At 32.9% G+C, this 13,192-nt stretch overlaps 1 protein-coding gene across 7 annotated transcripts in view; it reads left to right on the plus strand.

The window, feature by feature from the left end:
• C7H16orf87 (chromosome 7 C16orf87 homolog) overlaps window positions 1-12,898 on the plus strand; it is a 31,340-nt gene extending 18,442 nt beyond the window's left edge. For 4 of the 7 annotated variants that reach the window (XR_014059039.1, XR_014059037.1, XM_081507965.1 and 1 more), the window contains 2 exons: window positions 4,337-4,519; window positions 11,160-12,898. Coding sequence is in view for 3 of the 7 variants with exons in the window: in XM_081507965.1 (XP_081364091.1) it covers window positions 4,337-4,519; window positions 11,160-11,278 (302 nt within the window). In the remaining 4 variants the exon portion in view is untranslated. Of the gene's footprint in view, window positions 1-3,615; window positions 3,649-4,336; window positions 4,520-11,159 lie in introns of all 7 variants that reach the window. The other 3 variants (XR_014059040.1, XR_014059038.1, XM_081507966.1) reach the window with 3 other exon arrangements.
• Window positions 12,899-13,192: the final 294 nt, after the last annotated feature.

Below are 13,192 nucleotides of genomic sequence, written 5' to 3' on the forward strand. Positions count from 1 at the left end.
ACCCCTTTCATATTTCTATGATATGAAAGTTCAAAGTCCTCTTGAACATTGCTTGGTTCTGAAAAGCTTTGTTTCTTTATGTCAGTTGCTTTGTATACATAGGCCCAACTGTTCTACAGTAGTTCTAAGAGTTATTCTGATGATCACTCTGTGGCCTACTCTTCCTTACTATACTTTTTGTCCTATCCTGGAAGTGTCTTTGGGAAGAACAACTACCCCTTCTATAGGAGCCATCTCATAGTCTTATTTTGAATTTTAGCTTCTTCTTTTCTAGTTGCTTAATCAGAATCTGTCAGTTTGCCAGCTTGCTGGAATTCTGTAATTTTAGATTGCTAATAGCACTATTTCCTGTTTCAAGCCCTGCTGGTTTATTTTCCTTTTTCCTTTTACTCATGTTTATTTGCATTTCAATAGAATTTTTGAGAACATAGTGGGATAAATGCATGTACTCAGTCTATTTTGTTTATTTAGCACCACTTACCATGTGTAGGTAATGTTCTAGTTTCTGTGAATGAGACAGGCAAAAGTGTCCCAACTTTTGTAGAGCTTATACTTTGATGGGGGAGACATATTAAGCATATACGTAAATAAAAAACAGACTATAGTAATAGAAGAAGAAGAAAGTAACTTGGGCTTGGAGACTTGGAGTGACCTGTAAATTGACATCTGAAGGAAATATAGCCTGTCTCATGAAGAGTATTGGGAAGAGAGCTCTAGGCAGAAGGATTAGCAAATGCAGAGCCTCAAGGGGAGGAAGGAACTTGTTTTAGAGGAAGACACGTCTGGAGAGTAGTGAACAAAATGGCTAGTGGTATGAAATGAGATGGGTGAGAGGTGAATGTCAGGTCGTATAGTGGGACTTGTAGTCTTTTGTCAGACTTTGTCAAAACAAAATTTGACTTTATTTTAAATAAAGTGAAAAGCCTAATGAAAGATTTTAGAAAAGGAACTTATACAGTCTGTTTTTTTCTTAAAGGTAATTTTGGCAGCTGTTTAGGGAATGTATTTGGTTTGGATGTTGCCCACAGAAGTGGGAGAAATGAGTAAATTGTGAATATATTTTGCACAGAATACCTGTGGACTTTTGTGATGATGGAAGAAACAATCTGAGTCACAAATGACTAGGTTATTTGGCTTCTGTAACTGTTGGTGCTATTTACTATTATAATGAAGGTTGGAGGAGGAAAAATCAAGAGTTTTTTGTGGGGGGCACTTTTGAAATGCTTGTGAGTGATACAAGTGAAGCTGTCAGGTAGGCAGTCTAGAGCTTTGGGAAGAAGTCACAGCTGAAAGTATGAATTTTAGAACCATTATAACAGCAGCACTTAATGTTTTGGGTCCATGGAGTATCTGAGTTCAGGACAGAGTCCTAGGACTTTAATATTAGAGATGGAGAAGAATCTGCAGGGAGGAGAAGACCCCGAAGGAGATAAAAAAGGAATGGCTGGTATGATGGGGAGCCTGGAGAATCTGAAAAATCAAGGAAATTAATTTCAAGGAAAAGAGTAGTCCTCTTGAATTTTTGAGAAATGGTAATTAAGATGATTAAAGAGACGTGTCAGTTAGATTTGCCAACAGAGGCTTTTGTTCTTGATGATCCTTTTCATTGGGTTGGGAACTATACTGGAATGAAGTGATGGATGAATGGGAGGTGAGAAACTAGAGGCAGAAAGTCTAGATACTCTTTTTTGAGAACTTGGCTATGAATAAGTTTGCAGAGATGAGTGGGTAGCTGAAGGAACAAACTTAAATTCAGTGTTAAACTCTAAAAGACATACTGTAAAAAGCTTTACCAGTTACTATTTCTTTCAACTTTTAATTTTTTTCTTATATTTTATCTAAATTTTTTTTTATATTTTAAATTATGAAAGTGTGATAACACATTTATTAGAGACTTGGAAAATACAGATCAAAGTTACATATAGTTCCATTATGTATTACAATTATTTTTTAAGTAGATAAATTAAAGATTTTTTAGGTGGAGTTTCTGCATCAAAGTCTCAAAAATTAATAGAATGAATAGACAGAAAAGTAGAAGGATATAGTAGACTAGCCTTATGAGCCAATTCAACATAATTAAGATTTATACAATTTTCACACAATAGCAGGGTACAAATTCTATTGAAGTTCCTATAGACTATATACCAGAGACCCCGGAACATATCCAGGGACATAAAACAAGGTGCAAAAATTTCATCGTCTAAAAGTATTGAAATCAAACAGTCTATTATTCTCTTATAAGTGTGGAATTGTGTTAGACATGAATATTAAAAGATACCTGAAAATAGCCCACATATTTTCAAGTGCAGTGTGACATTAACCAAGAGAGATCTTTGTCTTACCTGTTGAAAGCCTCAAGAAAGTTAAAAGACTGAAAAAACACAGGGTGATTGTGGAGAAGAAAACATTTAAATGAGAAATTAATATCAAAAATACTTAAAAAAACCCCCATATTTGTGGAAATTAAATGCCCACTTTTAAATGATGGGTGTATCTAAGAAGCTGTAACAAGAAAAATTAGAAAATATTTGTAAAGAATAAAAATGAAAAGAGAAGTTATCAGAATTCATTGCATGTAGCTGAAACTGGTCAATCCAGTAAATACAATGTGAAATCTTGAATTAGGTATGAAAACCAATAGTGGACATGCATAAAATTTTGTGAAATTTGAACAAAATCTATACTTTAGATAATAATACTGGAAACAGATGTTAATTTCCTATTTTTTAAAGTAACATCATATTTCTTTATATTTTCAGAATTAGATTAGAGGTTTCAAGCCTCATTTAAAACTGTTTTTTTGAAAAATCACTAAAATAATAAGCTTTCTGCCTTTAGCAGTAATACTAGATGCCAGAATAAATGGAACTATATCAAATCAATTTTTTATTTTTTTGAGAAATTCTAAGCATGCACTGTCACATCCACATCTATTTCTTCTCTTGTATATCATTTTAAAGCAAATCTCATATAATTTTAATTATAAATATTTCATTATGTTTCTGAAAGGTTAACCTTTAAAAGCTTAAGCCCAGGGCCTTCCCTGATGGTCTAGTGGCTAGGACTCCATGCTCCCAATGGAGGAGGCCTGGGTTCAATCCCTGGTCAGAGATCTAGATCCCACATGCTGCAACTAAGACCTGGCACAGCCAAATAAATAATTTTTAAAAACTTACATGCAATTAAAAAATAACACTAATTCTGTAATACCAAATATCCAACTGGTGTTGAAATTTTCAGGTTTCTCATAAATGGTTTTTAAAAACAGATTCCAAACAAGATCCTCACATTGTACATGGGTGATATATCTTTTGACTCTATTATTTTCTTTTTTATTCCTTGCATATTATTTGTTAAACTAATAACTTCCTTACAATCTGGAATAATTAAATGTTCTTGCATTTTCTGGTGTATGTCTCATTTGAGACCTGGAATTAACTAATTCTCGAAGGATATGGTATTTGGAAATAACTATTAATATTTTACTTAAATTTATTTTACTTTATAGTAGCCAATTGAGCATACTTAATTTATATAAGCCTTTTATTTTTTCCCTTTAGTGTTTGGGATATGAGTTTTCTTATTTGTTTTGCCCCTTTACCACCATTATTTTAGGCATTTGAGGAATTTTCTTTCTTTTAAAGTCAGGTATGTATTAAATTTATTGTTTGTCTTACCCAACCTTTTAATCTGTTTGGAGTGAGAAGGAGTGGTTCCTTGCATTAATTAAATCACCATGTTGAGTAAAGTTCCCCTATTGGATTCTAATTGAGATAAATATGCTCTTAGAATGTCAGAAATGACCTTATCTGTAACTAAAGTGAAAACTGCTTACTTCCCTAGTGTTTTTATGTTTTCCCTAGATACCTTGTTTGGTTTTTTCCATAACATTAATATAGTATAGCTAAGGTCAGTTTTACTTCTGTGTATTTTATATATTTCAATCTGTGATTTGGGTAGGGGGAAAAAAGGAATGGAATATTTATTTATTTTCCTTTTTAATACTTCACCATTTTTAGCTTAGAAACAGAGAAAAGGAAAAAGGCAGAAAGGTTGCCTTGGAATTGTGTGAATTTACAGGGGCTGACTATCAAATAGAGATACTTGTTTTCTAATATTCCTCCTACCTTATATGTTAATATGGATCTGAATTCTGTTGTTTCTTTTTTTTTCTGCATGGGTTTGAAGGGCATAGATGTTATGGATGTTATTTTATAAAATATGCCAGGCAGCAAACTCTAGCGCTATTTAGAAAGAAAAAGAAGAAAGCAGTGTGAACATGGGCAAACAGTTTTGCTTAAGCCCTAAAATATATCACTTTTATTCATTCATACAGAAAACAAGCATGAGGCCAAGAGGAGGCGAACAGAGAGAGTTAGGCGAGAGAAGATAAATTCTACAGTAAATAAAGATTTAGAAAACAGAAAGAGGTCTCGAAGTAACAGCCATTCAGATCATATCAGACGAGGAAGAGGAAGACCTAAAAGTGCATCTGCCAAAAAACATGAGGAAGAAAGAGGTATGAGTAAATCCAAGCAGTTTTTTTTTTCCCCCAAGTATCAAAGTTTTCTAAGATCATAATTAGGTAGTAGTGAAGAAAGTATTTGATAGGCATTGAACTCCTAGATTTAAAATTCCAACTTATATTTTAGTTTGTAAAACATTTTCTCTCAGATAGATACTTGTTTGTTTTTTTTTTTTTAAATCCATAAATTTAATTCTTATTGGAAAAATAACGGCTTAAGTTAGGTAAATTCACTTTCCTGTAAACTGATGTTAGTAAAGTTCAGAGACAATAATTTGTGTATGACATCCTGAATAAGTCTGTTAAAATGGTTATACTTTTTTAAAAGATAAATCTAAGTTCTGTTAAGATTTATTTCAAACTATTATACTGTGAGTTTTAAAAATTTACTATTGAAAGTGTTCTTCAGTATGAATTCTCAATGTTCTTCAGTTTCCAAAAGCTAAGGTGAATTCTTCTTGGATAGTAAGGTGAATTCTTCTTTGTCTAAAACATATTCATATTCTCCTTATAGATTTTCTGTTTTCTTTGGATAAGTAGTATGCCTACCAATAAGCATCAACCATGATGTTTTTTAACCATCAACTTAAACTTCAGCTTCTTTTTCTTTGATTTTTGTTTACCTTTTAAAAAACCTTTTATTGTGGAAAATTTTAAAAATTACACAGAAGTAAAAGAATAGTATAATGAACCCCCATATGCCCATAATTTCAAGCCAGTAATTAAATGAAGATAGTTGCTTTCTATAATTCTTTTAAAATCTCTATCAAGTAAATCAACTGTACTTTAATTAAAAATAAATAACAATGTTATTAGACATCAAAAAAACCTCTGTTAGAATAATTTCATCTTCAGTAAAATGCGTTTATAATTTCTTATGTTATTTGTGAGCTACGCTTTGCTTTTTCAGGCATTTAGTCTTAAGTATTCAGGTATTCACCCATAAATATATTTTAGACATTGAGAATTTCTTACCTGTTCACCATTTCTCTCTGTTTGTGTGTTTCTATTTGAATAAAATTGCTACTGTTAGTGTAAATAACTTCATCTTTATAGCTTTCATCAAAGTTAAAGATTTCTTAATATCATATGGCTAAAGAATTAAGGTTAATAATGTCTTTGACTATATTCTGTGAAGACTGTGCTTAGATAGTCCTTAATTCCTTGGCTATTTTTACTACTTACTCTCTTTTCTTCTATTATGCTGATCTTCCAGAGAGTTTGAGTTTTCTTCTCAGTTTGAATGTGCTTCTTTAATAATGGAGTGACCAGAAAATATATGCCAAAGACTGTTTCAAAAGGGAAAGTAGGTAAAAGAAAGTCTAACAGAGAAAAAAGAGAAAAGGAAAATACTGCTTGGCCCAGAAAACAGAACATTCTTTACAGTTGAAGTAAAGGGAACATAATCCAAAGAATGGAAAAGGAATGCTTCTGGTGGTGGGTCAGAGGAGATGAGAAAAAAGATAACGACAGCCTTCTTTAGGGAAATGAAGACTCTGTAGTTGTTCTGGTACTCACTGTGCAGGTTTGAATCTTTTATTTTGTGTTAACTTGAAAACAGAAGCATTTATTTGGCTGTACATTTTTTTCAGATATTTTTAGTTTGTTATAGAAAAGTTTTAAGAAAGCTGTTTCTAGAGTAAGATATGCTTTTACTTACAAACAAGGAAGACCCCAAAGCAATTTTTGTATAATAAAATGAAATCTTTTAATGTAGGTCAGGAACAGGGGCAGTCATCAAGCTTTTTCTGTAAAGAGCCAGATAATATTTTAGGCTTTCTGGGCTATAAAGTCTCTGTCATAGCCACTCTGCTCTGTCATTGTGTCTGGAAAGCAGCCATAGAAAATATGTAAATGAATGGGCATGGCTGTGTTCCAGTAAGACTATAAAAACAGGTTGCAGACTAGATTTTGCTCTTGGGCTGTACTTACAGTCCCTGAAGGCACACCGTGTTTTCTAAATATAATACTGGTGGGAAATATGAATGTTTAAAATGTCTATATATTTTAGAATAGACTTCTTTGATAGGCTTATTGTTTAGTAGCCACTTAAATTCAGTATTTTTCCCTGCTCATTGGAAGCTTAAAGAATTTGAAGCAAGCTTTACCTTTATTTTAATAAGGAAAACCTTACAGTGCGTCTAAAAGCACATTTTTAATTGACTTTATTCTCTATATTTTGAAAAAAAATAGAAGAATGAAAGGAAATCTTTTTAAACATCTAGGTAACAACATTATCATAAAAGCCAATCATTAAACTTAATTTTTGGTTGGTTTAAAATAAGTCTTAATTTTGTATGTCAGAATATGATTATTCTGGATATTAATAATGTAAGAGTGACATTTTCATTGATTAAAATTTATTAGCCAATTTTGAATATCTTATTAATGAACATAGAGAATTAAGGTAGACTTCAAGTTAAAGATAATAGATTGAATAAACACATTTAGCTCTGTGCTCTCCCCAAACCCTAGTAAAGTAGGAAAGGGACGTTTTGTTTTTCAAGGGCAAAGTTCCACAAGGAGAGGGAATAGGAGAAGCAGCAAAATTCTGGAAAGTAATAACTTCTTTAGTAGACCCAAGAAACCTAAATTGTAAGCTCCTTTGAGAAAAGCTAAGAAAGAAACTTTTTTTTGTTTTGCATCTTCCTTAAGGTCAGCAATTTTTTGCACGAATTATGTTTGGAAATGTAGAGGTGAAGGTGAGGCTAAAAAACTTTATTTGAAAGTCTTTTTTAATACCTTGCTAGGGCTGTTTATCCTTTGATAAAAGATAAGGCAGAAGAGTTTCTGGTCTCGGAAATACCAGGCATCATTGAGGGCAGGGCTATCAAATTAAAATGAGGAAAGTTAGGTGAAAATTAGAGATGGTAAGTATTGAGTTCTCCAGTCAGGCTTTCATAAAGGAAAAAAAAAGTAACTTGGATGACTTTTTGCAGGGTGAAAAAAAAATGAAAACTGCCATTAATATTCTTTGTAAGAGAAGTTGTGGTAGTAATGAAACAAAAAGGAATTTCCTTCAAAAGGAAATTGAAGATGTCACAAAAGTACCTGGAAAATGAACTTTAAAATGAGAATCTTATATATATATAGTATGTGTGTGTATATATATATATATATATAGTATGTAACTTTAAAATGAGAATCATATATGTGTGTATGTGTATAGATATGTCTATATGATTTGCAAAAATGTCAAACTTTAACAGAAATCTGATAGACAAAATTGAAGAAATGTAACAGAATGTATAACAATAGGAAAAGAGATTAAAAATAGAATAGGAAACATAAGAAATTTAGAGGACCAGTTTGAGGCCAACATATGTAAATAATTGATGTTGCAGAAAAAGAACATAGAAGATGAAGGAGAAGGAAGCCATCAATGAAATAATTCGAGCAATTTTCCCAAACCTGAAGGACACTGAATTTCTGTATTGAAATACCCCACCAAATTAAGTGGATGATTAAAAAAAGATAGTATGCAAAATTATATCATCATAAATTGTCTCTCTTTGGTTAAAAGGAAAATCCTTCAAGTGTTCAGAGGAAATAATCAAAATGGTACAGTGAAATACTATCCAGCAAGGAACAAACTACTTGCGCATGAGCAACATCAACGAATTTCAAAAGCATGTTGAATGAAAGAAGCTAGACACAAAACAGTACATACTATACAATGCCACTTATATGATGTTCAAGAACAAGCAAAATGCATCTATGGTGGTGGAATAATATTTCTGGTACGGTGGGGAGGGATTGACTGGAGAGGAGAATGAGAAATTTTCATATCTTGATTGTGGTGTGAGTCATCCGGTTGTACACTTAAGATCGTATATTTCATTTTATGTAAATTAGCAACAACTTAAAAAATAACTAGAAAAAGTGGTATAGAATTTTCTTAGCAGTGGCACCAGTATTTAGAATATAGTATTTTGCCTTTAAATACTAAGAGGAAATCTTCAGGTCTTTACTTAATCACACTAGTAACTAGTGTGAAGAAAGACTCAAGACACTTTCTAATATTTAGGATCTCAAAACATTTGCTACCCATACTCCCTTTCTCAGCATGCTACTACAAGATACATGGCATCAAAATGAAGAAGTAAACCAAGGATGTATCCTGAACTTAGAACACAGGGTCCAACTCAAGAGAGAGATGAGAACAATCTCCAACATGATGTTGACGAGCAATCTCAACATGATAATTGTGCAGTAGGCCTAGAAAGCAACCATGTCAGATTGGAGTATAGCAGAAGACTTTCTTGAAGAATTTCTTCAAGAAGAAAAAATTGATATATGTAAACATTCTGAAAGATTTATTCAACTAGGAGAGAATTTGGGTTCAGTTAGTAATGAAAACTAAGCAAATGAAAAAAGAGAATCTTTTCAGGGAAAACAATGTACAGGAAAAGTGAAATAATTTATGTAATGAATAATGTAAGCACAATATTGATCTCATCAAAATGATAATGTAACTATAATGGGAAGATGTGATAAGAGTATGATGGCAAGAGACAGAAAACAATAAATACTAATTTTTCATGGTGGAAAGTCAGTTTATAATGCCTGAAACCAGAAGTCCCAGATGTTGCATCAGATAAATGCTGTTAAGTGTTGCACTCAATATGCCAGCAAATTTGGAAAACTCAGCAGTGACCACAGGACTGGAAAAGGTCAGTTTTCATTCCAATCCCAAAGAAAGGCAATGCCAAAGAATGTTCAAACTGCCGCACAATTGCACTCATTTCACATGCTAGCAAGGTAATGCTAAAATTCTTCCAAGCTATGCTTCAATAGTATGTGAACCGTGAACTTCCAGGTGTTCAAGCTGGGTTTAGAAAAGGCAGAGGGACCAGAGATCAAATTGCCAACATATGCCGGATTGTAGAAAAAGCAAGGGAATTCCGGAAAAACATCTACTTCTGCTTCATTGACTACACTAAAGTCTTTGACTGTGTAGATCACAGCAGACTGGGGAAAATTCTTAAAGAGATGGGAATACCAGACCACTTTATCTGCCTCCTGGGAAACCTGTATGCAGGTCAAGAAGCAACATTTAGAACCGGACATGGAACAACAGACTGGTTCAAAATTAGGAAAGGAGTGCGTCAAGGCTGTATATTGTCATCCTTCGTATTTAACATAAGCAGAGTACATCATGTGAAATGCCAGGCTGGATGATTCACAAGCTGGAATCAAGACTGCCGGGAGAAATATCAATAACCTAAGATATGCAAATGACAGCACCCTTATGGCAGAAAGCAAAGAGGAACTAAAGAGCCTCTTGATGAAAGTGAAAGAGGAGAATGAAAATCTGGCTTAAAATTCAACATTCAAAAACTAAGATCTTGGCAAATAGATGGGGAAACAATGGAAACAATGACAGAGTTTATTTTCTTGGGCTCCAAAATCACTGCAGACGGTGATTGCAGCCATGAAATTCAAAGACGCTTGCTCCTTAGAAGAAAAGCTATCACAAACCTAGGCAGCATATTAAAAAGCAGAGACATTATTTTGCCAACAAAGGTCTGTATAGTCAAGGCTATGGTTTTTCCAGTAGTCATTTTCAGATATGAGAGTTGGACCATAAAGAAGACTGAACGCCAAAGAATTGATGTTTTTGAACTGTGGTGTTGGAGAAGACTCTTGTGAATCCCTTGGCCAGCAAGGAGATCAAACCAGTCAATCCTAAAGGAAATAAACCCTGAATATTCATTGGAAGGACTGATGCTGAAGCTGAAATTCTTAATATTTTCCTGACGTGAAGAGCTGACTAATTAGAAAAGACTGATGCTCGGAAAGATTGAAGGCAGAAGGAGAAGGGGACAACAGAGGATGAGATGATTGGATGGCATCACTGACTCAATGGACATAAGTTCGACCAAGCTCTGGGAGATGGTGAAGGACAGGGAAGCCTGGCATGCTTCAGTCCATGGGGTCACAAAGAGTCAGACACAACTGAGCGACTGAACAACAAAAGCAAACTATATACATGTTTAACTGATTAAAAATCAAAGCATTATAAAAAATCCAGACAAAAGTAGAATCATAGTAGAACCTGAAAAAGTAATATGTAATCCACAAAGACATTAATCATGATTTTAGCTGGCTTGAGATAATAGGTAGTTTTTCTTTTCTATTTTAGTTTTCTGTATTTAAAAGAAAATCTACCTTGAACTTGGATTACATTTGTAATCAGATGGGGCAAAGTAGAAATAAATGTTGGTTATTCTTATTTTCTGTAACAGGGCTAAGGTGAAGAATTTATTATGTTCATAAAGGCACCATTGATGTTCAGAAGGGACCATATTTAGGGTGAGGAAATTCATTTTGGTTGAGACAGTGAGCTCATGCTACTGAGAAGAAAGAAATATTTGAGATTCTTATAGAAATATTAGACCGTGTGTATAGAACTATATAGCCAGTCTCTGTTTAGTCTTAGAATTAAGTTCATGCATTTTAGTAACTCCTTTGTATAATTTTAATATTTCAGTTTAGTAACATGATACTTTATACCATTTAGTATGCATCATATGTATAGTATTTATTGTCATTTAAAGAAATAGTGAAAAGTTTAAAAAATTACTGAAACTACTGCCTTTATGTTAAAAGCTTTCCCTTTTTCTTTTAACAGAGAAACAGGAAAAGGAAATTGACATCTATGCTAACCTCTCTGATGAAAAGGCTTTCGTGTTTTCAGTCGCCTTGGCAGAAATAAATAGAAAAATTATTAATCAAAGACTTATTCTCTGATATTTGTCTGCAAAATGTGTTGAAACTTTCTTCAGGATTACATCAGCAAATTCTCAAAACAGTTGTGGACTCTCAGGAGCATTCTGATTGCATCAATAAGGGCCATTGATTGTTTTTTTCCTTATCATTTAGCCTGTGCCACACTTCAGGAGTGAAGCTATAGGCTTGGACTGTTTGGGGATTTCCTTGTTTACCAAGGAGTATTGTCAGTGTTTGTGTTTGGGATATAGTGTATTTACTCCAGAAAAAAAAAAGAAAAAAAGTAAACAAACTGGTTGGCTGTTAAAGAATTAAAGGATAGGGTTGAGAGTGGAAGTATGAAAACCAGAGAAATAAAATGATGGTTTTCAGGTTTGCCACCAGAGATGCAATATTTTAAATACTTTGAGAAAGAGTGACTTTTAAAAATATATATTTCAGATTTGAGCACTAACATTGCATATTTACGGTTCATTTAATAAATTGGCAATTGATATTTTATTGAATGGGGAATTAATATAAACTAAGTTTTGTCTTAAATTGAATTTTTTTGGGGCCTTTTATTTTTATGACTTAAGGTATGGGTTATATTTTAGAAGCTACTTTCTAGACAGTTTGGAAGTTTGGGTGCTATATGAAGAAAAACATTTAAGGATATATCATACTTCAGATATAAACACTTTGTTTTCTTGAATGTAATTTATTTATTGGTTAAGAAAAACTTTTGCTCTCAAGATGGTGCCTGTTAACCTAAACATAGAGTATATTTATTACATGCAAAATATTTCTTAGATAGCCACTTTTAAGCAGTAATGTTCTTTCCGAATGGATGTTCATTTATACATCCTGAAAATTATTTAAGTTGTTACTTAACCTCACTCTGGAGGAAAAGGAAAATAAACCTTAATATTGAAACTAATAGATTAAGTAGTGTGCTATAAGCTTTTTGTTATAGTGGAATTTGTGAACTATATTTAAATTATTAATTTCCTAGTGTTAATGATAATTGTTTATAGTTGATTTGTTTTATGCTTTTGCATTTTTGTGTATCAATTTTGTGCTTAACACATTCAAACTTGGTAATGACTTTCCTTATTTTAAGTTGGTTGTGGCCTCTCCCACCTCCCCCCTGCCCCCCAAATCTGTTTGGAAGTTCTAAAGCCTTATTAGGGAAGGTAGCAGCAGTTAGACTTGCCCTTGCTTAAGGGAGAATTTTCCTTTCAATTTGAACGACAGCATTGTCAGCTTCAGGCTGTTTCTCCCATTACTGCTCAAAGAAAAAGAGGTTTACAAATTTTTTTTTCTTTATTCAAATGGTAGCCAGCAGAGGGAGCTTAAGAGGTATTCTAGGTAGGATATAGGATTTTTCCTAAGAATTCCTTTTCCCTCAATCTCCATATTTACCTGCAAGTACTACTACATTTATCTTTTATGCATTTTAAAACCCTGGTAATAAACTTTATTCCCAGGAATGTTAATGTGACTTTTCTCTATGAAATGAAATGATAAAAAACTTTTCATTTTGAGGAAAAAAGTTAAATGATTAATATCTTAAAATGCTTATGAACTTATATAGGCATACCTCCAAGATATTGTGGGTGCAAATCCAGACCCCTCCAATAAAGCAAATATTGTGATAAAGCAAGTCACATGAATTTTTTGGTTTCCCAGTGCATGTAAATGTTATGTTTATATTGTATGATACTGTAATTTATTTTGTATAATAGTATTATGTCTTTAAATATATATATGTACATCTTAATTTAAAAAAATACTTAAATGCTAAAAAGTGCTAACCATCATCTGAACCTTCAGAGAGTCATAGTCTTTGCTAGTGGAGGATCTTACCTTGGTGTTGATGACTGTTGACTGATCCGGGTGAAGGCTGAGGTGGTTGTGGCAATTTCTTAAAATAAGACAATAATGAAGTCTTCC

The sequence above is a fragment of the Giraffa tippelskirchi genome, chromosome 7 (genome assembly GCF_054371585.1).
Source record: "Giraffa tippelskirchi isolate mGirTip1 chromosome 7, T2T-mGirTip1v1.2.pri, whole genome shotgun sequence".
NCBI classification, from domain to species: Eukaryota; Metazoa; Chordata; class Mammalia; order Artiodactyla; family Giraffidae; genus Giraffa; species Giraffa tippelskirchi.